Here is a 25,867-nt window from a genome sequence, read left to right as displayed (position 1 = left end):
TATAACGTTGTGATTTTTCTATATAAAAAAGGTATTTACTATTTGAGATTGCCAAGGATAATGTCAGAACAGCTAAGAAGCACGCCACCTGAACGTAACATGTTTAAGCAGAAGTCTCATTGAACTCAGGCTTCCTTTCTCGCTTGTTAAGAGTGCTTAATATACTTGCCTTAAAAGCACATACAGTAATGTATGAATGCCATCAGTGAAACCCAGAAAACCCATAAAGAAACAAGCCTTCATATATGTAACCAAGCAATAATCCAATAACTTCAAAGGCTAGGGCACCAACACAAGAGTTTGGGTTTATCAAACATTAGTCCCATTAATTTCAATGGGTTGTATCCAACCAAGTTTAACCTAAAATACTCATTGGAATGAATTGGTCTACTCTAGGACTAATGTTAGATAAAGCCTAATGCGTCTACTCTGAGCAAAATCTAACGTACTACTTAATGGAACACTTAATAGACTACTTAACTGACACATACTATGGACTAAAGGCATTTATCTACTTATAATATTTGAAATAAGAGCCAAGCACATTCATCAGTAATTGCCAGTGAGTGCCTTTCTTTGATTCTAAGGAAGCTCGTTTCCGATGCACTGTGGTAAGGAGCCAAATTCTGTGGGCATGTTGACAAACCCTCCTCTGTCACTCTTTGAAGACCATGCTGAGGACCAAAACATTGTGCTGCATTGGGTTGGAACCCCTGCAAACAGCTGAACTGTCACAGTGTAGGCTACATCGCATGATCCCATTCCTAAAAAGGACAACGTGGATTCCCCTGTGGTCTTTGTTGACTGCCATATCCTAAATGTACTGGGTCTTTGATTTAACAGATCATTTTTTGTCCCCAGTTCTCTTGAGCAGCTTCCTAAACAGTCTCCCTTACAAAGTTATGGATGCGAAGGAAATACCACCTCCAGACCCGCAAGAGAAGCATTAAAAAAATTGACATGTGGGAGTCAAGTCAGAGCCCAACCTTTATCTCAACTGGAGACAAAGGTCAAAATACACCACTGAGCCACTGTACCAGATGCATTGCCAAACAAGCATCCTGTGCTGTGGGACCCAAATCCATCTTCAATGCAAGCCTGCTAGAGTGAGATCAATGCTTCTCCCCACATGCTCAGAAGTGCAAAGACAGTGAGTGGCAGCATCTCTCCAGGTTTTCAGACTCAGTCCCGCCTGGGGATGCCAGGGATTAAACCCGGGACCTTCTGCATGCAAAGCAGATGCCCTATGCCACTGAACCATTTGCTAACCGGCAAAGCAAACGCTACCCTGTTTCAACCCATCCTGAGACAGCCCACACTGGCATTCCTCAAGAATCCACAGGTGCCCTGTTTTGGTCTAGCCAAGCACCACCGCGTCACGGGAACCGAGCCCTCGGCAGAAGAAAAGTCGACACCTACCGTGGTGTAGTGCTGCATTGGATTGCTAGCGTACAGCATTTTAGTCTTCTTGGGGTTTAAAAGTAACAGGGGAAATCCCTGTCGCCGGAGTCATGGAGTCAAGGGGTGGACGGTGGAGCCGCGGGGGGCATTAAATGGCATGCAAAAGTGGGGAGGGCGGTGAAGTGCCTGTGGTGTGCCAATGGGGAAAGGGCAGCGGAAAGATGTGGGGCTGGCTACTTTGGTGGCTGGCTATTTTGCTTGCTTCTCTACCCCCACTCCCCGGCACCCTCCCCACACCTTAGTTCTGTCATCTAGCTGCATCTAACAACAAAACTCATACCCACCCCTTTTCCTCTCTCATGACTATTCATTAAAGAAATAGGCAGGCCTAGACTTGCCCGGTGATGTATTGGACAGTACCACTGGTTCTCGGTGGAAAGGGGGGGGGTTGGAGTGTGAGGTGGGTATCCTTTCTACAGAATAAAACCGAGCCAGACTTAATTCCCATGTCCAAAATATTTTTTTAGCTGCATGAAACAAATCTCAGTGGTACATTGCTATCCTTTGTCATGGACAGAGTGAGATTTCTCTGCACGGGCAAACGGAACGATTTGGAAATTGTCCCCAGGTGTGTGTGTGTGTGTGTGTGTGTGTGTGTGTGTGTGTGTGTGAAGCTGGAAAAAAAGGTCTGTTCCCAAGACAGATAGTAATAGATTATAGAAGTCTGTGCTTTAAAGAGAAGGCCTTCTTTCTGCAACAAAAACCATGTATCAATCCATTGATCGATAGATGCAGATATACGCAAGAGTGCAAAGCGAGGTACTGATTGTGCTGCTTCCATACCACTGGTGTGAATGGATTTTAATATCATGGATTCTGCAAGCTGGCAAGCTCCATGAAAGCTTCTCTCTGTTGACCTATAAGGCTTCGGTCCACACCAGGCATCCCCAAACTGCGGCCCTCCAGATGTTTTGGCCTACAACTCCCATGATCCCTAGCTAACAGGACCAGTGGTCAGGGATGGTGGGAATTGTAGTCCAAAACATCTGGAGGGCCGAAGTTTGGGGTTGCTTGGTCCACACCATTAGGGCTGCCATACGTCCGGAATTTCCTGGAAATAGCTGGGATTCAACCGCCAAAAATAGTGACTGGGTGGAATTTCCGAAAATTGGTCAAAATGTCTGTGAAAACCCAGGCATATGGCAAACCCATGTTTTTTGCAAGAGATTTCTCAAAAGAAGCTGAACAACTTTTGTGTCCGGATTTCCACTTTCTGAAATATGGCAACCCTGCACATTATACATTTAAAGCCTCTCCAGCACACATTTAAAATACCTGGCTTTCACCCAAAGTACCCTGGGAACTGTAGTTTACCCCTCATGGAGCAACAATCCCCATGCCTTTAACATACTACAGTTCCCAAAATTATCTGGGGGAAGTCATGAGTGCTGAACATGCTTTGAATGTATGGTGTGGAACTGCAATAGTTTGTCTTTTGAGTATTATTATTTATTTATTTATTTATTTATTTTTAGTCTTAAGGACTGGCAAAGAGAGGATTGGGAAGCATGGAGGGTGATGGGCAGCTGCCTTATTTACTACATCAGACCACTGGTCCATCCAGCTCAGAATCATCAACGGCAAAGATGCAGAATTTTTTTTTCCAGCTTGAGGGCCACATTGCCTTCTGGGCAATATTCGAGGGGCCACATGCCAGTGGTGGGTGGTACCAGAGGCAAGAGCAGGTGGAGCAATGAATGTAAGCTTCAGCTTTGTGCAGTAGATTGGTTTCTACTCACACTTTCAGACACTCATCTCTATCCTTCACCAGGCAAGCAAGATTGATGGTCCAGCTAGGCAGAAGCACTCCAGGAGATGCTATGCTCCCCCTGCTCTTCCTCCAATGAACCCCCTGGTTCCAGATCTGAGCAAGAAAGAATCCTGACACCGTGGTGATTCTTCAGTGTCCACCTTGTTCCCCAGGGCCTATGTTGAGAGTTGAGAGTTGTGGCTTGGGAAGAGTTCCAAGGGCTAAAATGTGAGGTTTGGAGGGCCACATTCAGCCTGAGGTTCCTAACCCCTGGTCTATGCTGAACCACAGTGACTCTCCACCCTTTCTGACAGGGCTCATTTCCAATTCTATCAAGAACCAAACCTAGCAGCTTTTGCCTGCCAAAAGCAGGACTCCAAGTCGCCTCTCCTTCCAAAGGAATTGTTTCTGTCCTGAGCTTCCTTCTCAAAGGAGCCAAGGGCATCAAGTAACAAGTGATAAAACAATAAAGACCACCTTGAAAACATTTCCAATACAGATGCAGACTGGGAGAGATCTCAACTTAAAAGGCTTGTTGGGAGAGGAGGAGGGTAGGCACTGAAAATATGATGGAGACAGCAGCTGTCAAATATTCAAGGGGAAGGCATTCCACAGGGCAGGAGCCACTACACTGAAGGCCCAATTTCTATGTTGTGAGCAAAGGGCCTCCTGGTAAGATGGCATTTGCAGGAGGCCCTCACCTGCAGAGCACAGTGATTGGGTATATAAGGGGTGAGATGATCTTTCAGGTGTCCTGGCCCCATAGACAGCTTTGTACTCCAAAACCAGCACTTTGAACCTAGCCCAGTAATTACCAACCATAGGAGAAGAACTTCTCAACACTCAGGGATGCAGAGTCCACATACTAACAAGTGCATGCATATCCACCAGCAGGCTCATCTGGATCCACATTCGCACTCTCAGGACCATTGGAGATATTGGGATGAAGCCTCCTTTTATCATTCCCTGCCTCCTGCCCATCCCTCTTGCATTCATCCCCCATCCCTTTATCCATACACTTTCCATGAGCAACGGAGCTCCATTTTCCCAGCAGGCTTGAAAAAGTCTGAGGGGCAGCAAGAACGACCACTCTCACTTCTCTGGAGAAGAGGGCAAAAGAGGAAAGAGATGCGTGTCACATTCGCATAATGCTAATTTATATGTGCAGGGGCAGATTTAGAGATAAAGACAGCAATTTAATTGGAACAATTTAATTGGAACTTCTCAGCATAGTGAGGATGACCATGCTTGGTCAGCTTGACCTACTGCCCAGGTGGAAACTGTGGTTGGGCATCTCCCAGGTCTCTCCTTCATCCTCTTCCAACAGAGGGCTGTCCTCTATAAAGTAGAGTACATGACATGGTTTGTGTTGGGTCAAGTGACCTCAACCCTGCCCTGTAGCCCACAGTATCTTAGACTATAGACCAGAGTTTCCCAAAATTGGGTCTCCAGCTGTTTTTGGACTACAACTCCCATCATCCCTAGCTAGCAGGAGCTAGTCAGGGATGATGGGAATTGTATTCCAAAAACGGCTCAAGGCCGAAGTTTGGGAAACCCAGATATAGATCCTGGGCAAGATCTGTTCTTCTGTAAACCATGGATTGGATCCTACTCAGAGTATACCCACTGAAGGTCCTCAAAATTACTAACTTAGGTCCAATGATTTCAGTGGGTCTTCTCTGAGCAGGACTCACCTGGATGCAACCACATCCTCTGGGCTCCCGTGTAAGGGGCTGTTATTGCGGGGTTACAGCTATTCAGCTTAGATATTATGGACAGGGCTTGGCATATTAGCACTCCACAAGCAGAACCTACAATAAAATGTTACAGAGGATCATTGCTTCCAAGAGGGCTGGGAAACCTGTGGTCCTAGCCATGTCGTGCTCTCCAGATGTTGGCTTCCAACGCCCATCATCCCAAATCATTTGTCTTGGGGGCTGATGGGAACTGTAGTCCAACAACACAGAGAGCACTGCATTGGCTATCCTTGCCCTAGGCAATGGTAAGGTAAAGGTAAAGGGACCCCTGACCATTAGGTCCAGTCGTGACTGACTCTGAGGTTGCGGCGCTCATCTCGCATTATTGGCTGAGGGAGCTTCCAGGTCATGTGGCCAGCATGACAAAGCCGCTTCTGGCGAACCAGAGCAGCACACAGAAACGCCGTTTACCTTCCCGCTGGAGCGGTACCTACTTACACTTTGACACGCTTTCGAACTGCTTGGTTGGCAGGAGCTGGGACCGAGCAACGGGAGCTCACCCCATCATGGAGATTCGGACTGCCGACCTTCTGATCGGCAGGCTTTGTGGTTTAACCCACAGCGCCACTCGCATCCCATGGTAGCTGATGCCTAGTGGTACTGATAGGGCAGAAAGCAGGGACGTCAACAGCAGGTGGCACCAGAAGCAATGACAGAGCCAACTAATTCTAGTTTTACTCCCCATCCTATTCTTCATACCTGCTAAATTCTATCAGGGCAAGGACTGAGACTGAGTATAAAGAAGACAGCCAGGGCCACCCTGTAGGCAAGTTGCAAGTAAGAAGGCAGGTGGACATAGAATAATAGAATTATAGAGTTGGAAGGGACTCTGCGGATCATCTACTAGTGTAACCCCCTGCAATGCAGAAACATGCAGCTGTCCCATACGAGGATCAAACCTGCAATCTTATCAGCACCACGCTCCAGCCAACTGAGCTATCCAGGCCCATCCAGAGGAATCAAGGTTGGTGGGGTAGTGCCCCATTTGCTCTAATTTGCTCTAATGGACTAGTCTCCACTGCCTCTGGGGTTGCATGCACTCAACTTTCAAAAACCCTCTGCAAACTATCAGTTCAGATCTCTAGTCAGAGTGTCTTGCCCCTCTTCCCACAACCAGCTGGCTCCAGGTTCAATTCCCAGACTCTTCAGCTAGGTGATGAAAGTGTTGGAAGTTTGGGTGCAACTCCGCTTGAGGTTGAGACAGATAGAGTGAGTGGCATCCATATCCCCAGATGATCCCTGTGCATTTAACCTGTCAGCTTCTTTCTCTGTCTTCTGTCTGTTTAGGCTGATACATCTTAGGCGACGTGTTTGCAACTTCCTCCTCCTCCTCACACTTCATTCTTAGACCTCAAGATGACAGGTCCTCTTTGAACTAGCCTCTGAGAGATCGAAGGAGCAAGCATGGCTGCCTTGTTCTTCTCTGGGCTAGTTAGACTAGAACTAGAAACCTTTCTAGCTATGTATTTCCTAAAATCCTTGTGATGTATTTCCTACAACAAACAACTTTATTATTCCCTTGCATCTCTCTATGTGTGATTTCAACAGACAAAGTCTATTCTCTAACCAAGCTTCAGTAGACAAACACTGCTCAATATGCATATGAAGGGTTTCAGTATGTAATAGGACCCTGTTACCCCAATAGAAAGACCTCTAACTGAATCCCTGGAGAACTCCTGCCACTCTGTAGACAATGCTACTCCACCTAGGCATATCTACTCAATGAGTTCAGACGGGCTGACTCCCTAAGTAAATGTGCATAGGGGAAAGGGCCATAGCTCAGTGGTAGAACATTTGCTTTGCATGCAAAAGGTCCCAGGTCCAATCCCCAGCACCTCCAGGTAGAGCTGGGAGAGATCCTGTATGAAACCCTGAAGAGTTGTTGCCAGCCAGTGTAGGCAATAGTGAAATGCACTAATGGTCTGACTCACTGTGCTTTGCTGCTGTGTCTTCAGGGAACATTTGTAGCTCAGCAGTAGAGCATCTGCATTTTGTGTGGAAGGTCCAGTCCACAGAATCTAAGGGTAGGGCTGGTGAGAAAGCCCTGCCTGAAAACCTGCGACTCAGTGCTTATCATCTCCTCTGTTTGTCGCCTGCTTTTTCCAGGGAAAATCTGTAGTTTAGTGCGAAATTGAAACAAACAGCAACCGGGTTCCCTGCAGAATGCAGTTTTGCTCCAATTTAGGGCTAAAGAGTAGGTTTTCTGGGGCAAAGGCAAAACCACTCGGACTCATGCCTAGAAAGCACGAGGCAAGCAGGAATCCGCTCAGACCCTGCTTCCTAGGCATGGAACAAGCGGAAGTGTGGATGAGCCCTCTGTGCAGACAATACTGAGCCAGGTGGACCAACGGTCTGAGTCAGTATAAGGCTACTTTCTGTATTCCTAGAACTATCACAGGAAAACATTTTCACGGTTCCTTGCGGCATAACTCTATACCAGCACGAATTAGGGCCTCTGCTTTTGTGCTGTTGACGTGCTCCACCTACTGCAAGAATGTTTGCCTTCCACTTGTCCAGTCAAGCAACAGAAGCTTTAAACCTGGATAGCACAGTTGGTTAGAGCATGGTGCTGATAAACACCAAGGTTGCAGGTTCAATCCCTGGCTGCATATTCCTGCTTTGCAGGGGGTTGAAGTAGATGATCCTCAGGGTCCCTTCCAAGTTTACAGTTCTATGATTCACATTCCTACACCTGAAAGACATTTTGCTGTTCAGCTGAGGTGGATGAACTTTTTTTTAAGGAGGAAGAAAGCTGGTCTTCCCTCTTGGGACTCTTGCTTCATATCCTCCCCCACCCCAGCAGCCATGGGCCCATCCATGGTAAGAGAATGGGGAGGGGAAGGAGAGGGAACCAACCAAGAGAAACTATAAGCAGTGGCTTCAGCTTTGGTTTTGAAACTCAGGCAACTGGTGCCCCCTGGGGTTAGTGGGGCAGGAGGCAGGAGCCCAGCAGTAGGTGGTGCCAGAACCAATGACAGGCAGAGCCAGCTGATTCTACACAGAGACGAAGGAAGGGGAAGTGGTGGGCAGTGCTACTCCCTTGACTGGGTGTAAGCAACGTGGCAGGCAAAGATCCTGCACTGATATGGGTGGGGCAGTGTGCCACACTGGCCCTAATGGAGTGGCCTCCACCACTGTCTCCCAGAAAGAAGCCTTGAAGGATCCATGGAAAGTTACCAGAGGTACCTCTGTGTGAAGAGGATGGCACACAACTCCATGGTAAATCACTCCTTTTTGAATGCAGAGGGTCCCTGATTTGATCCAGCATGTAAAGGAGGGCTGTGCCAAAATTTTCTCCTGCATCCTGCATTCCCCCCCCCCCCAATTTCCCCATCCAATAATATGAAAAGAAATTGCATTTGGAAAATATTGAAAGGGGAGGTGAAAATTTCAGAGAAATTCTCATGTTGTTGGTTTGTTTATTCATTTGCCGTGCATACCTTTTGAGGGAGCCAAGGGAGTGGTCTGTGAATGTCCTTGCTTTTATTCTACACATCATCTCATCAGTGGTCTGCAGCCTTCCTGGGTGCCCACGTTCCAATCAAAGAACAGGGAAAGCCATTGTGAGTGACTCATCCCGTAGATCTTTTTCAGACGGGGTGACTGGGCAGGAGGCTGCAGAGCCCTGGAGAAATGTTTACTGGGGAAGAAAGTAACATCAACCACCTGTGACACACACGCACCCTTTGCAGTGATAAAGTGAGCTCAACAATGAGAGAAATCCTACAGAAATTCTAAAATGCCTGGAGAATGTGGCAGAAAATCTGAAGCCTCATTTGCGAGGAAAGCAAGCTTTTGAGAAAACGGAGGACACATTTCAGCACACTGCTAGGGCACTGAGAGTGTCTGGGGGTGGGGCAGGTTCAAATCTCTGCTCACTTGTGAAGTTTACTGGAGGACTTTGGATCAGTCTCCCGGCCTGACCTATTTCACAAGGCTGTTGTGTGGGTAAGGTCAAGGGGCTTGAGTTCCAATTTCCATTTCCAATTAAACTTTTTATTGCACTAGCCATAGGCCATGGCATCATTCAGAAGGAGAACAACAAGAACAACAACAACAACAACAACCACCACCATAAAAATCATCGGGCACATACATACAATAAAACCTCGGTCATGGCTACTAAAATTATTTGTTGCATTAAATAGAATAGAATAGCAGAAGATTCTCAGGTAAGATGTGCCAAATTAAATATCCAAATCCCCTTTGCAGTTGACTGCTATTTTGTCTAGTTCCTTCCTCCTGATCTTCTTAGCTGCTAGCACATAGAGTGCTACTTTATAAGTAACAAAGTCATTGGTGTCGCTCAGCAGCCATTTCACCCTTTCCACCCTATTCAAATGTGTTTCATTCGTAAACAGGGGTTTTATAAATCGGTCTCTTGGGTCTATATATAATGGGCACTGCAATAAATAATGGCACAGGGTTGTCCACACAGACAGAGTCTCTCTTCGTAATGTCCTTTCTGCATCGGACCTAAAGAGACAGTCTCTTAAGTGCCTCTTATCTATCTTCATGGTCACCTGAAGATCTTGTAATTGATATTGGGACAAGAGGCGTTGGATGCCAGCCTTCCAGCATTTGGTCTGTTCCCATTCTGTGTAAGACATAGCGGGGAATCTGTCCTCCGAAAGAGATTGAAGTCTTTTCACATAATTTAGGCACAGGTAATCAATTCTAGCCTGTATTGTTGTCACGTCAACTTCAGCACGAAGAGCAGCTAGAGTCCCGTTGGGGAGCGAGAGCACTTTCCTGAGGAATTTGTTCTGCACTATTTCTAGGGCTTTGTTAGCCTTTGGGTCCATGCCCCATATCGCTACTCCATGGAGCATCTGGGAAACAACTTTGCTGGCAAAGATTTTCAGCACAGGTCCACCCACCATAAAATAGAATTTCATTAATGCCCCACAAGCTTTCTGCACTTTGAGTTTCGTAGCCTCAATGTGCCCCTTCCATGATAGCATCTCAGTGAAGAGAACTCCCAGATATCAGAAGGAGCATGTTTGCTCCAGATTCTGCTGATTCATTTTCCATTTGAATCTGGGACTACGCTTCCCAAAGACCATAATTTTGGTCTTAGGGTAATTCACAATGAGGTCTTCCCGCTTGCAATACATGCTAAATGCTGCAAGCAGATTGTTAAGACCTACCGTAATCGGGAGACTGATAGGAGCACCACATCATTGGCATACAGCAGACAAGATATTTTCCTATTGCTAATTGATGGGGTGGGGGATTGCACCAGTGCTAGGTGTGGCACCATATCATTTATGTAAAAGTTGAAGAGTGTGAGAGCCATTATGCAGCCTTGTTTCGCTCCTTTTGATGTCTTGAATGCTTCCGACAGACCTCCCTTTAAACCCACTCTGACTCGTGTTCCAGTGCCGCAATACAATTCACGAATTAATTATAATAGCCGTAAGTCTATATTGGCATTTGAGAGTATCTCCCACAGTCTATTACGGTTGATTGAGTCAAAAGCAGCAGATAGGTCAATGAAAGCAGCGAACAGATTACATTTGTTTTGATTGGTATATTTGTTGATAATATGAGTTAGTGTAAAACACTGGTCAGTGGTACTATATCCAGCTCCGAACCCTGCTTGTTCCTCATGTAAGGTGTTATTTTCACTTAGCCAGGCTGTTAGTTTGGTGAGCAGATGGCGAGCATAGAGTTTGGAGGGGATATCCGCAGGCTAATGGGGTGGTAGGGGCTTGAGTTCACCATCTGATAGGAAAGACATCTGCCTGAGATTCTGGAGAGCGGCTGCCAATTAGAGGAGACAAAAGGTGGCCCAATGGTCTGATTCAGCCAAAAAGCAACTCTGGAAGATGGAGCATAGCTCAATGGTAGAGCATCTGCTTTGCATCCAGAAGGTCTTAGGTCCTGGATGTGGACCAACAAAGGGAGGAGGAGGAGGAGGAGGAGGAGGAGGAGGAGGAGGAGGAGGAGGAGAAGAAGAAGAAGAAGAAGAAGAAGAAGAAGAAGAAGAAGAAGAAGAAGAAGAAGAAGAAGAAGAAGAAGAAGAAGAAGAAGAAGAAGAACTGGCTGCTCTTTTGCTCCCCTGCTGTGATGACATGATGACAAAAGTGGTCCCCCAAATTGTTTCCTTTTCACTATATATGTAGTTTAAGAGTGTGATTAACAAAAATGAGGTTTATTGTGAGGAAATCACATCACACAAAATTCAAAATGTAAAAGAAAAGGATGTAGTGTTAAAGCAGCAATCTACTGGATTGGGGCAACCTTGAAAGAGCTCACCTCCTCCTTTCCTTGAGAATTTAGCTGGTGCAAACACTTCCTGAGGCCAAATCTCTGCAGGACAAGTTGGTAGAGTGTTGAAATGATAGAGAAACAGTACCATTTCAGACTAGGAGTGTGAAATATCAGTGTGTGTGTAGTAGTAGTAGTGGTGGTGGTGGTGGTGGTAGAAGTAGTAGTAGTTGAAGGAGGCTGTTCCACTAGGGCCAAAGGGGCCCTATGATCTCAGCTAGTCTCCAGCTGTATTGCCTTCTTACTTACAGCCCAGGAGGTGGCACTGCCTATCAGCTTCCACTTCCTTAGTCTCAGTGTTGCCTCTTGCAGAACTCAACAGAGAGGAAGATGGAGACAAAACTGGGATCAGTTGGCTCTGGCTACCCTTGGCTCTGGCGCCACCTACTGTTCATCTCCCCACCTTCCACCCTACCAGTCCAGACACCACTGCTTGAAGTCTGAAGTGTCCCTTGTACCACCTTATCACCATGTCATTCCTCTGCAGCCTCAACTGAATCAACAAAGCCTTCCAATTTCTTGCCATCTCTTACCATTACAGAGTCATTCATGCTTCTCATCTGGAAGACATCCATGGTGACCTCTGTGCGGTTAGAAGCTTCACTGCTCCCTGCATGCCCCGACTGGGGAAGGTCAAAATAAGTGCTGTCAGGTTCCCTGGTGGAAAGGAAACAAGAAGGCTTCAGTGCATCTGGTCTGGTCTCCACTGAATGCAGCCTCACCTTGCACTTCTACTCATTCATTCATTCATATTTAGCAAGGTATATATATACCAGCTTAATCCCCAAAATCTTCAATGGTGCAATCAAAATTCAAGATTCCCTGGGATGAGAGAGTATGGGTTTAGAGGATCTTGCATTTTCACAACTGATTTGGAGCTACACTAAAGTAAGTTCCCCACCCTCAGCTCAGTCAGTAAGTCCCACAGCTTAAGCAGGGCTCTGCCAGCTGAGTTGAGGCTCATCTGGCAAAACTTAGGATTGCTTGGTACATGGCAGGCATGCAATATAAGGCACTTATTAAAATTACCAATAAAATCATGTCTTAGCTGGGCTGCTTTTTGCAAAATACAGCCAGCAGTTTAAATATATACATAATGAAATAAATTTGCAAATTTAATAGCATGTCAAATTTAGCTGTCTGGGGCACAGAAAACGGTACAGTGGAGGCACTTACTTAATATCAATGGACAGTGTGTTTCAAATAAGAAGTGCTGCCACACTGAAGGACTGATTCCTTGCAAGCATAGAGCAGGCATTATGTGGTGCTCTTTGCCTGCAGAAGATCCAATCCCTGGAATCTCTAGGTAGGGCTGGGAGATAGATCCCTGCCTGTAACTCTGGAGAGCTGATGCCAGTCAATATAAGTAGTTCAGACCAAATTAAGCTTGTAAGACCAATAGCCTGACTCCGAAGAAGGCTGCTTCCTATGTCCCTGTGATATACATCATTTTGAATGCATGCATTTTAAAATTGCCTTTCGAAACTGTGCATCTCTGCAAACTAATTTCATCTGGAATACAAATGCATGCACTTGGTTGTTGTATGGCGATTGGTGAAGGCTGAAATATTGGTGAAGAGATGATAGAGATGATGGGGGAAACTGTTCAGACAGAGCCAGGCCTGGTAAGAGCCCTGAAAACACCAACCCTGCACTGTCAACTCCCACTGGATAGGGGTCTGACTCTGAGGACAAATCCCTTTTGGAACTGTCCACAGTGGAGGGAGGGCACTTTGCTATTACCACTCTGCAGCCTAGAGCAGCAGTGCTGGTCCCCAATCCTGCTGGCGCCAATGCCTCAGATAGGAGTTGTCTCTGTAAGATCCCACAGTTCCTTTCCTTCTGCTAAAATTAGACTTGAAGGCAGCACTTTGCTGCAGCTAGTTGAACAGAGTCTGTGCACCTGTTGACCTCAACAGTTTCTTCTACTTACAGATGGGCCCATGGGCCCCAGAAAGGTTAGCAACCTCCGGCTTAAATAGGGCATGACCTCTTCAAGTGCAGCAGTTTCCCCCAGAGGGGGGTGGAGCTAGATGGCTGCAATATTATTTAAACCCCCCAGGTGGCTCTGCACCTTTGCTGGAGCTGCATCCTTAGCTGGTGGTATCTGTGCTTCAAGGAGCTGGCCAGGGTCCTGAACGCCTGTCCTGTTACTGAGTCATGCCAGCTCCTCTGTGGGGTCCTGGCCAAAAGCACAGGTTACTGTAATGATGGCGTCTGTGCAGTTTGATGTCACCTGCTTGACAATGGGGGGGGGGGACAAGCCCTTTCTACTATCTGCATCAGCTAGGTGAAGCTCCTAAATCCAGCTATGGCGTCAAAAAACAATACATGCGGGGTCTCCTGTTTGCCTGGAAGGGGAGAAAAAACTAGCCAAAATTGTGCATGGAAAGGCACTCAGGGCAACAATGACATTACTGTAAGCTCTTTGGGGCAGGGGCTCGTCACCGCAAAGCTCCGTTCACCTAGACAGTGGCATACAAATGAAACTTACAGGGTGCTCCAAAGGTGCTCGAATGTGGTGCCTTCGTCTGCTGGGGAAGACTCAGACATCTTCACAGCAGGGGTCTCTGATGAAGGATAGATGGCCCTAAAGGGGAGAAAGGGAGGAGGAAATCAGCTTAGCTAGCTCAGAGATATTTTATTTAAAGAAGTGCTCATATACTGTACTGCTGCGTCATAAAATAAGGTGATGTACCATGTTAAAACACAAAGTGCCTTAAAAATAAAATAAAATAGAAGTACAGATAATTATAAGGTGATTTTGAACAGCCATAGATGTGAAGCTCTTTAACAGCCATTTGACTGTGAAGCTAGATCAAGGTTGGGAAACTTCCAGCCTTCAAACCAGATTAGGTCTACTAAGCCTCACCATTTGGCCCTCAAGGCCATTTCAGCCAAGCCACAGCCATCTGCCCAACACCTGATATGTCATAGAAGAAGTTAGGTATTGTGCAGGGGAGGAGCCCTAGTTCAGTGGCAGAGCATTTCAGGGCTAGGAATGTCCCACTGCCAGACAGTGTAGACAATGCTGAACTAGATGGACTGGCTCTGCAGCGTTCTCTCTTCCTATGTAGAGGTAAAAGTCCTGGTTCAGGCAAAAGTGGAAGGACAAACACCACCAATCAGCTGATCAGCATCTGTAAAGCCCTTTACAAAAAAATAATAATACCCCAATAAGCTGATTGCTGAATCCTGTGGAGTGCATTTGCCAGCATGGTTTGGTGTCAAAAGATGTAGGCAAAAAGGGTCAACCAGGCGTCACTGTGATGTACCACTCAGTTGTCAAATTTGGTCTGCATGCAGGGGGGGGGGGGGAGGATAACAATCTGGTTTACCGCCTCCCTCTGCCCCAGGCTGCGCTGCAGTGCTTTGCTACTACATCTGAGGCCAGGTTCCAGTTCTGCCTAGAGCTGAAATGGTAACAATTCAATGTAATGAGTTCTACAGGGCTTTTGTTTCCAAGCACAAGGCCGCAGAGGAGATGAGTGCTAGATCCCCAAGCTCTTGGAACCAGGGGACCAGCCAAGGGATTAAGGAAGGAAGCAACCTGCACACCAGTTAGGTCGGAGGCTCTGGTGTTCCTCTATATAAAAATACAACATAATTAATTAGCCCAGCCAGCAGCTTTATGGACGGATGCTCTTTTCACTTTCCATATTGGGGTCACAGGTAGAAATTCAGCAGGTATAGAGTATCCCCCCCTCATCATGTCCTTGCTAGGAAAGCTTTGCCCTCCCCATTTCAGCCTGCTATTTGGCTGTCAAAGGTAAACAGCTTCTGGCATTATATATATGTGTGGTGTAGTGGTTAAGAGTGGTAGACTCATAATCTGGGGAGCCGGGTTCGCGTCTCCACTCCTCCACATGCAGCTGCTGGGTGACCCTGGGCTAGTCACACTTCTCTGAAATCTCTCAGCCCCACCTACCCCACAGGGTGTCTGTTGTGGGGGAGGAAGGGAAAGGAGAATGTTAGCCGCTTTGAGACTCCTTCGGGTAGTGATAAAGCAGGATATCAAATCCAAACTCTTCATATATATAGCCTGTTTACTTAGAATCATAGAATTGCAGAAATGGTGGGACCCCAAGGGTGATCTAGTCCAACACCCTGCAGTGCAGGAATATGCAGGTGCCCCCATCTCATCTCAATGGATTGGGGTGGGCAGCTAGTTCACACTGGCTCCTACCCCAGAGGAGCTGCTGGTTGTCTTCTGGGTTTCTTGAGCTTGTGGCTCTTGACATATCAGTTGTGTTTTCTAAACCTTGTTAGGAACATAACACACTGCCTTAAAGTGGGTCAGAACCATTGGTCCATCTAGCTCTGTACTGCCTACACTGACAGGCAGCAGCAGGGAGTCTCTCCCAGTACATGGGGGTGCTGGAGATTGATCCTGGGACCTTCTTGCATGCAAATCAGGTGCTATGGCCCTTCCTCAAAAGACAAGAAGCTGCCTTGTGCTGCTATGGTCCTGTTGGTCCATCTACTCCAGTATCACCTACACTAACAGACAGCAGCCCTTCTGGGTTTCAGATAGTGAATGTTCCCAGCCCTACCTGGAGATGCCAGGAATTAAAACCTGGGGGAACAGATTCCTGGGAAAGCAGGTTCTACATGCAAAATAAATGCTTTACCCCTAATCTGTGCCCCTTCCCTGTTATCCATTTCTGAGGACTCTTACATCTACTGAACAACTTATTGAGCAAAACTGTTAAGAGAATTGACCCCAAACGAACTGGAAGTAGGAGCAAAAGGGGGGAGGGGAGCCAGGAAAGTATTAATCCACCACATTTCAAGTTCTAGTGGTTCTTCTTTGTTGGAATTTGGGGAAAGATACAACATTTAGAGCTGCTGCAACTTTGCATCAATAAATATCTCTTTTGTTCCCTTGCTAATCGCCATGTGCTTGGGTGATGTTCCCCTTCTTCAGGTGGATTCTGAATCCCATGGGGAAGAGCAGGCAGTGACTGGCCACCTCTCCCAAAAAAGACAGGCTCTGTGAAGGTCCCACTTGGCAATTTCTCTGAGCCCAGACATGGCAAGGAGGTCAAGGTGGGAAGCCAGTAACAGGCCATGAGTTGGGCCAAGTCCTGGGGCCCTCGGCAAGGGATCAGCCTGGCTGACTGCTGGTGCTAGCCTTGACATAGACATCCATGCTGGTGACATCAGCCTCCTTGGGGAAGGGCGTTTATTAACAGCCAGGCACTCCATAAATAAGCCTTTAGTGAGGCAACTGCAGCCACCACCTGAAGTTCCCAGAATGCTTCTGGACCCTTAAAATGACCAAAGGGCTGGAGCAACACCTCTGCAAGAAAAGGTTATGATGTACATCCCAGAAGCATTACTGGCTCTGAACATGGAGGCAGAGCATAACTGTCATGGTTAGTAGTCATTGATGATGATTTTATTTATACCCCACCCATCTGGCTGGGTTTCCCCAGCCACTCTGGGTAGCTCACAGCATATTTCAGAACATACTAAAACATCAAACATTAAAAACTTCCTAATACAGGGCTGCCTTCAGATGTCTTCTAAAAGTCAGGTGGTTGTTTATTTCCTTGACATCTGAAGGGAGGGTGTTCCTGTGGCGCCACTACCAAGAAGGCCCTCTGCCTGGTTGCCTATAACCTCACTTCTTGCAGGGACTTCCTTTTATCTGTGCTGAGCCTTGCAGCTTCATGGGATGTTCATGAGTTCTAACATTACAAGAGAGAGAGGACAAGTTTTCTCCATTCTCCAAACTAAAAAGTCCCTAAGGCTGCGACCTTTCCTCATAGAGGTGTCACAGTGGACCTGCATATATGAAACTGTGGTGACTTGTAGGGAAACTGGACAGGGTTTTTCTCCTGAGGTTATCATAAGAATTTGGTTTTCAACCACAGCCAACCAGCAACCTCTGGGAAATCCAACTGCAGCACCAGAGATCAGCCATGCTTTCACCTCTTGCAATTCCCCAGCAACTGGCATGGGCCCTTGGCTTGCTCTAGCAAGACTTTTCTCATGTTCAGAGGCATTCTCGGGAAATTAAGGGGGCAGAGTCTTCAGCCACCTTGTCCAGCACTTTCAGAGTTCTGGGCTCTTTGCTGCTGTTCTGCTCCACTGCCTGCTCAGTTGTCCCAGTGCTGCTGCCCTCTAGTAAGAACTGATCAGGGCCCTGTCAAACCAGACACCAGCCCTGCTCTTTCTAGACAAACCCTTGCTGTCACACAGAAACACAGGAAGCTGCTCTCCCACTGTACCCCAGCCCCATTCTCAATGATAATAAGATTCCGGTTATCATGAATAGTTCTAAATGAATAGTTGTTTAAACAGAAAGCTACCCCCATAGTATTGCCTGCGTTGACAGGCAGTGGCTCTCCAAAAATGCAGGCAGTCCTATCTGGAGATGCAGGCAGGGATCTACCCCAATCCTATCCGACAATGCTGGTAATTAAACCTAGGACCTTCTGCATGCAAAGCAGAAACTCTGCAACCGAGCTACAGTCCTTCCATTTCTTTCTCCTTTTATTCACAAACCCCCTGCTTTTAAATACTGTATGGTCTTTGGCTCATCCATTCAGTATTCCTTCCAAATTCTAAGTAACGGTACATCATTGATTTGACCCATGGGCCAAACTGAAGTTGTTAAGCTTTTCTTAGGAAATCACAGATAAATATACCCTGTAAATAGGACATTGCGGGGGACAGGTTTCTGTGTGGGGGTGGGGTGTGGGGGGGGGGCAGAACCTCAGATAACTGAGTACTTTCAATGCTTTTCAATATGCCTCATTCCAAATCCTTACCTAGTTTGGAGTGAGGCATCGCTTACTGTATTTTTAGTTTTTTTGGATTGCTATTTTGTGCAAGCAAAAAGTAGATCACAAAAGGTGTATGTGCACATGTAGACAAATACCCGTGGATCTCAGGTTTCTTGGCTTGGAGCAACACACACACACACACACACACACACACACACACACACACGGCTGCTGTTTTGTACAAATCTGGTAGATTGAGAAACATGTATTTAAGAAACAAACAAACAAAGGGTTTGTGCTTACAGGTAAACAGGTACCAGTGTGCATGCCCATAATGACCTCAGGCAAGGCCAGGCCCCCCCCCCCAAGAAGTGGTGTGAAGTAACTGCCTGAGGCAACAGAAGCCCACCCACCCCACCCCACCCCAGCAGCAACCTCATGGGTGCCTCCTGCCTGCATCCTGGGAATAACTCTCCTGACAGATGATTTGAACTGGAGCCACAGTGTGCAAATAAAGGATGAGATTGCCCCTACTACTAGGCCTGGGGTCTCCAATGTGGTTCGCCCAGCTCCTGCTCACAGTACTCCTATGTTGTGAAATGTGGTGGGGGGGTTTTGGCGGGGGGGCCTGTTTGATTGGGCTATTGCCTGCTCGTGGGTGATGGGAGGGTGTGTGGGTGTGATCAGTGCTATTTCTCTAGAAAAAAGATGTGTCAGAAATCACCACAAACACCTCCCCTTGTTCTCTTACGATGGCACTGGTGCCCACCTGAGAGGTGCCGGAACTGGGTTTCTGTGAGTTTTGACTGAAAAAAAGCCTTCCCTGTGGCGATGTTTTGCTGGGTGCTGTCTCCCTCCATGCCCCCTGCTTTCATTTTGTTCTCATCAGCCCAAACGAAAGGCTGCAGTCTGCCTTTCCCCACAACCAGCTGCTGAAGACACATTTATGGTATTTATATTTTTACGGTTAAAACAGCTCTTTTTGGGCAGCCCGCATTGTTGAACTTTTTTTAGGGAATTAAAGTTGTTGAGCCATTCTTGGGAAATCACAGGTAAAAAATAAAAAATAACCCATCAGTAGGACATTGCGGGGGGCACACTTCTGCACGCGAGGGGACAGAACCTCAGAAAATTTTCGATGCTTTTGGATATTATTTGTGGAATCGGGGTGGGGAGGTGTAGGTGATTTGACCCCCTCCCTTCTGTGACTGTTTCTCACTGCCCATTTTAGAATGAATCAAATACTTCTCTATTTATGTAACCTTTTAACGCATTTTCATTGGTGGTGCCGCAACAATAACCACTTGCCACATACAGTAATCCACAACTTTATGAGAGCATTGGCTCAATCTGGTCAAGCTTCAACACTTGGGAATTGTTGGCGGTTTCAGTGGGAGACTGAGGCTGTGATTCAGAACACATATATGTTTGGGGGTGATTCAGTTCACATTTAAAGGCGAGCCTGTGCAACCCGTACTTTCTTCCACCCACATTGTGGGCCCACGAGGCCTTCACGTGGGGGGGGGAATGGTTGCCATTCCCCCCAGCCCATTGGTCAGCTCCCTGCCACGTTGCACCCTTGGCTCATCCAATTAGGAGGTTCCAAGGGGGCGTGGCTCGCTGATTTAAGCGAGCGTGCGGCAGGGAATCGGCCTCGCTTCTTTCGGACCCCCAGCTACTTCATTTTCCCACCCACCCCCACCCCTTTAGGCAAGGTTCTACTTTGGCATTGCTGTGGACCTCGGTTGGTCGCCGTTGAGGGGCCTGGTAGGAATTTTCCCACTGGGCAAACTGGCTCTGGCCTGGTGGTTTTCGCCTACCTCGTAGCAACTCGTCACAACTTTGGTTTTGGTGGTAGGCATTGGATTATCTCTGAAAGGTACAGGTGTGGGGGGGGAGGTTGCTGCCATCACCTCCCCCAAATGCGGAAGGGTACTCCCTTAAGGAGTCCGGGGGTGTTGCCAAGTCCGAAGCCATGGTAGGTGAGGGTCAGAGGGCATGCGCCCTAGTGGTGGCCCCAGGGTGAGCTCCTAGTTGATGTGCATCGCAGGACTCATCCAACAGTGGTTAACCCTTCACAGACTGCCAGCAGAGTGGGCTGGAGTCGAATATAGTCAGTTAGATCCAATGCCTATGCCAATACCTCTCTACATCCGTAATCAATAAAGTTGTGGCCTTCTACGCCCATTAACCTTATGCAATGTGTCCTGTGTCATCCTGTGTGGCATCGGGGTATCGCCACACAATATGCGAACCAATACACAACCATCACCTGAAATTCACATGTGTCTGGATTTTGCAATGCAGGTTTCCATCCAAGTAATGTGTACAAAAAAAGGGCAGATACTTGGGCAGAAAGCGTGTGTGCAAATGCATGTATTGGTGGAAATTGCTTTGCTGAAATATGCTTATTAGAAGAAATTTGCGCTAAAATGCTGATGAGTTGTTGTTTTTAAGTGCAAATTGCTGCAAAAACAAGGACAACTGAATTCAAGACTGGGTAAAATGAGAACCCCAGAGAACCAAAACTGAGCAGAACCTTCCATTCCTATTGAAATTATAGAAACAGCTGAACGCAAATGCCGGCGAGCATCACTCTCTAGAGCCAAGTCATCCACACACAACTTTTGCAAATGGGCCATGTGTCTGCTGTAGTGCTAATGCCCCATCCAAAAATGCAGACCTATCTTTCCTGCCAGAGGGGGATTAGCCAGGGAAGCAAACCCCACCCCCTCTCCCTTGCATTGCAGCCTGCAACACCAGGATCTGATTGTGACCATCAAAAGTGTGCAAATCACACCTTCTTTTAAAAGCAAAAAAAAAAAGAGTTTCTAGAGCAGAGCGAAGGAGGGGAAGGGGAATGTGTCCTCTTACCTGTTCGCAGCCCCCAGTAAGTTTGGGTTTCCCTCAAAGAGAGAGAGAGAGAGAGGCCTAAAGAGTTGAGATTCTGAGTTATTTAACTGCACCCGCTGACAAAGTAGCGTCGCGGTCGCCTAGGTGATGACATTGGAGCTGTCGAAAGCTATGTGAAATGTGTGGCAAAGGCCCGCACACTCCTTCCTGGAACGCCAAGTGTGGCGGGGAGGGGCTGTTCACTCCCCCAACTATGTCCCTGCCTTGAGGAATTAGAGAGCAGGCCCTGGAGCGGAAACCCTAGACAACTTGCCTCACCTGGTCCCCCTTTTCTTTCTTTTTTTCTTTTCCTGAAAACTCTCCTAAAAGCATCCAACACCTTCTGCATAGGTATATGACCCTGCTCACATCTGGCTTTGTAACTTGGGGTGCCTCCCAGGCTATCCGTATTTTTGCAGAAGGGATTTAAAAGGCATACTGGGGAAATTCAGGTTTACGCAGCAATCAAAGTGGATTAAAGTACTCCGTTGCCTCAGCCCAACAAAGCCTCTTTGAAAAAGAAACAGACCTCCTTTTTTGCAGTTAGGAAACTGCAGCAGGAAACTGTTGGGAGAAAGTGCACTGAAAAGTGTGAGATGAGTAAATGATTAATGGAATGACAGATTGTGTAAGCAAATTGTGATGAATGTTTATTGTCAGATAACCTCTGAATGAACAGACCTGAATGCCATCTAACCACTGCGTAAGCTTTGTAGAAGCAATCTGGGAGATGAATGCTCAATAGATAGTTGCTCTGGAAGAGGCCGCTGACTGTTATGTTTCAGCTGACATCCTGTATGTACATACTTAGGAGTCAGCCCGCTCAAACACAGCCCAATTTATTTCTGAGTAAAGGTGCTTCAAATCACATTGTTATCCAATTAAGTGGTTGCCTTTGTTGGTTAAATAGTCTAGGCAAAATTCTGGCAGCAGGCACCATCTTAGCCAGGAAGGAGGAACCTAGAATCACAGAACTGTAGAGTTAGAAGGGATCTCCAAGGGTCATCTAATCCAACCCCTTGAAATGCAGGAATCACAGCACTCCAGTTTCCTGACTAGGTTGTCTGGGGCTACTAGGAACTGGTGCCCAAAAGCATCTGGAGGGCTATGGGGAGAACTTTATGGTGGGAAGAGCTGTTTGAAGGTGGAACAGACTGCTTTGGAGGGTGGTAGACTCTCCTTCATTGGAGGTTTTTAAGCGGACTAGATGACCCTCAGGGTACCTTTCAACTCTACAATTCTATGTTTCTAGTTGAAAGGCACCAGGTTGGCAAAGGCTGCACAAATTGATCACCTGACATTGGACCTTCCATTTCATGCAAACAGCCCTGTATTGTTTTATTGAAGCACACCTGATCTGATTATTTGGATAAGAGTGACCTGTGCAGCCGCAGCAAACAACTTTGCTTCCTTATCATCAGGCGTAGCAATTTGGCAGACATGAAGCTTTGGGTCAAGCTGGGGCTAAGGCCTGTTAAAACTTCTGCATAAAGTCTTGAAATGCACAGACATGCACACCCACACATGCATCATGCTTCTTTTTCCAGACTGCTTTGCTTAATCCTGCAACATTCTCCTTATACCGGCACTAGATCCATGGAACCACCATGCAGATCAAAGGAATCCCTGCTCTGATGCTTAGCCAATTTTACTTCTCCTACTTTTGTCCAATGCTAGTCCTACTCATAGCAGACCCACTGAAGTTAATGGCCATGGCTAACTTAGGTCCATTAATTTCAAGGTGAGTAAAACATAGCTGGAGGCAACCCTCTGCTTCTTTTCTGTGTCGGTGTCATATGTTGCTGATCCATAAATTCATTCCATCCCATCCCATTATTTACTGGGGTTTTTTAAACACACACACACACACACACACACACACACACACACTTAAATTGTCTGCAAAAGATGGGAACTGGATAAGCAATATGATACACATCACCATCTAAGACTGTGGGAGCTACATAACAGGTGGAACTTAGCTGGTAAAGCTTTTCCATCACCAGTAAGGTGATGCAGTAATGAGCAATCAATGACATACCTGTTGGGTTTCTGCCTGTGTCATGTGTCTGGCACCAAGGTGTGTGTGTGTGTGTGTGTGTGTGTGTGTGTGTGTGTGTGTGTGTGTTTTGGTGGCTCTCTGATTCAGATAGGTCATTTCACAACCAGTCCCTTGATCGTTTTTTGGCTGTCCTGGGAAAGAGGGCTGCTAAAGCGTTTTTCTGTTTTCTCCCAACTTGATAAGCAAATGCAAGGCTTTATTAATTGGGGGAGATATCTTCAGAATCAGGAACTACCATATTCTGGAGCCAGATTGGGTCGCCAGTCGCCATCACTCCATCTGTAAATTAATTCTCTCTCCCATTTGTCTCAGGAAGAGGCCAACTTAATCCTAAAGAAATGTCAGGGCAGGGCCATAGCTTGGGGGTAGGTGAGGAAGGCCCCCGCCAAGAGGCGCAGGGGAGGCACGCGAAATTGGCTTTTAAATATGTCTATAAATAAAAAGATTGATTATTGCCTCATAAGAAAAGGTTTTTAATAAAGGGTCTTTATATGATATGTGGAGGCCCTGTTTTTCTCTATATATTTTTCTGTGCCACATTCCTTTTTCTTTAAATAGGGGGTGCAATCTGGATGGTTCTGCCAGGGGCGCAAGATCACCTAGCTATGGCTCTGTGCCTGGGTCAAATCCAGAACAAGTGAGCTGAGCATTGACCCCACTGAAATCAATGGCCAAGGATGGGCAATGCTGCCATTTTCAAATTCTCTCTGATTCTCATTTTGTCAGTCTTAAGAATACTACATTTCGAGATCAGCTTGCTATTACATACAAAAACCCATCAGCATTCTACAGCATATTTCTTCCAATATACTGTACTCATTTTTTAATGTGATTTTTGCCTTGTAAGGACATTTTTATCCTAATATAATGTAGGTTGATGTGTGAATTTATCCCTCGTCCTTTCTCATCACCTAACTTGCACCAGGCTGATTTTGATTGGAGCTAAATTAACTAAACCACCATGCAATTCTAAGCATGTATGCTCAAGAAGAAAGTTCACTGGAATGCAATGGGGTTTACTCCAAAATAAGTGATGCCTCAGTCTAGGATCTCGCCCAGGGACTTCTATTGGGGGGAGGAAACAGTTATTTTATTTAAGGTATTTTACCCCATTCTTCAGCCAAATAAAGCTCCCAAACAGATTGCAATTATCAATAAGGCAGTCCCTGCCCTTGCACTTACTATCGTGACACAACACAAAAGGAAAATTGACTGGGAGGGAAGAGGTGAAAAGCAAACTCAGGCACAAGCATTCTTTCCCGCAGGGAGGGTGGATGCAAGCTCTCAGCATACAGTACTGGAATAGAGTCGTGTTCATTTTAGGAATGACATTTCTGGAGAATAAGGGGAGTATGAATCTTCATCAATTTAATACACACATTTCTCTGAGCACATTGAATTTTAAACTGGTTTGGTTTTGAACTACCTGTAATATGAATTGCAAATGCACCCATAAAATTTTTTTATAAAAATGGTAATGTGTTGCATTGGATTTTACTGCTGTTTATTGTGTTGTTATAGGCATAGTATATAAAAGCTACACTAATGCCATATATGCAAAATCAGCCCCGGAGTCTCTATAATTTCTCATTTTAACCCAATTAGTGACTTGTTTACCTACCTCTCCTTTTGTAATTTGCAGCCTTTCCCTAAAAGCTGAGGGCAACTTCCACAAGCTGTTGTTATCGATTTTCTCTCATTACGTCCCATAATTAGCAGGGATGCTGGCCGTGATCAGAAATTAAGAATCGGGGAACAAGTTGGAACATGCTTTATGTACAAAAAAAGGGGGGTAAATATTATAGGAGACTCTTCTAATTACAACGGAGTTTTGTTGACATTTCTAGGCTTTGGGGAATGAGTGACGGGATGGGGGAAATGGAGGTTTAATTGCCTGGTGAAGTGTGTTGCATGTAATTAAGTGTGGTACAGATTCCTTTCCAATATAAAAATATTCAACATCGTTTGCCGTTATTAATGTGTAAGGATGTTAGTCGGCATTACAATGCAGCAGGGGAGCCCCATAACCAAGGGCCCTTTTTCTATCTGCCCTTTGGGATTTTCCCCTGGCCGCTCTCTCTCTCTCTTCTCAGGCCACACCTCTCATGGGTCTTGCCTTACACTCTCCTTGAGTGTTTTTGCCTGGCTGGTTTTGCCTTGAGCTCTGATCATACCTCTTGCTTGCCTGGATAGAGGACCAAGAAGGGTGTTGGTGTAGAAATTAGCCTGTTGTGCAAGGTAAAATGAACTCAGATAATGAGTTACATGGCAGCCCCTGGATAGCTCAGTTGGTTAGAGCATGGTGCTGATAATGCCAAGGTTACAGGTTTGATCCCCATATGGGACAGTTGCATATTCCTGCCTTGCAGAAGTTTGGACTAGATGATCCTCTGGATCCCTTCCAACTCTATGATTCTATCTATGATCTATAATGCCGCTTGCCTGTCTGGATGGAGGACAGAGAGGAATATTTGCAGAAACTTTGCCTATTGTAACTTTGTCTTGTCTGGACTCAGGAAATGAACTCACTCAGCATCACTGGTTGAAGGGCATTGCTCTTACATACCATAACCACAAAACCACTTTCAGGCTACTATAATGGGTAGGACTAGTGAATAGTATCACTGATATAATGACAGTGGACTGAATCCAGATAACGTCTCTTGCCTGACTGGGTGGAGGACAATGTGTGGAACAACTAGCCTATGGACAAAAAAGTAAAATTTAATTTCATTGCTCTAGCCATTTTTACAAAGGTGAAGTTTGCATTCATTGCTCCACCCACTCTTGCCTCAGGTACCACCCACCCATGGGGATGTGGCCCTTGGGGTGGGGGAAGCTCCTCGCCTCTGATCTACTGCAAAAATTCAAGTCTGGATTTTAGAAATCCGGCTATTAAACCAAACTCTTGGTTCGGGTGTGGAGCCACAAGCTGGAG

At 46.4% G+C, this 25,867-nt stretch overlaps 1 protein-coding gene across 4 annotated transcripts in view; it reads right to left on the bottom strand.

The window, feature by feature from the left end:
- TP73 (tumor protein p73) overlaps nt 1–25,867 on the bottom strand; it is a 91,864-nt gene that overhangs the window by 58,950 nt on the left and 7,047 nt on the right. Inside the window, exons 1-3 of one of the 4 annotated variants that reach the window (XM_060276161.2) lie at nt 20,850–20,966; nt 13,736–13,831; nt 11,775–11,898 (exon numbers count right to left, since the gene is read on the bottom strand). In XM_060276161.2, coding sequence (XP_060132144.2) covers nt 11,775–11,898; nt 13,736–13,794 — 183 coding nt within the window. In that variant the 5' untranslated portion in view covers nt 13,795–13,831; nt 20,850–20,966. Of the gene's footprint in view, nt 1–1,419; nt 1,703–11,774; nt 11,899–13,735; nt 13,832–20,849; nt 20,967–25,867 lie in introns of those variants that run through there. The other 3 variants (XM_060276159.2, XM_088671676.1, XM_060276160.2) reach the window with 3 other exon arrangements.

This window comes from Zootoca vivipara, chromosome 6 (assembly GCF_965207765.1).
Source record: "Zootoca vivipara chromosome 6, rZooViv2.hap1.1, whole genome shotgun sequence".
NCBI lineage: Eukaryota > Metazoa > Chordata > Lepidosauria > Squamata > Lacertidae > Zootoca > Zootoca vivipara.
This window is presented reverse-complemented; position numbering and strand designations above follow the sequence as displayed.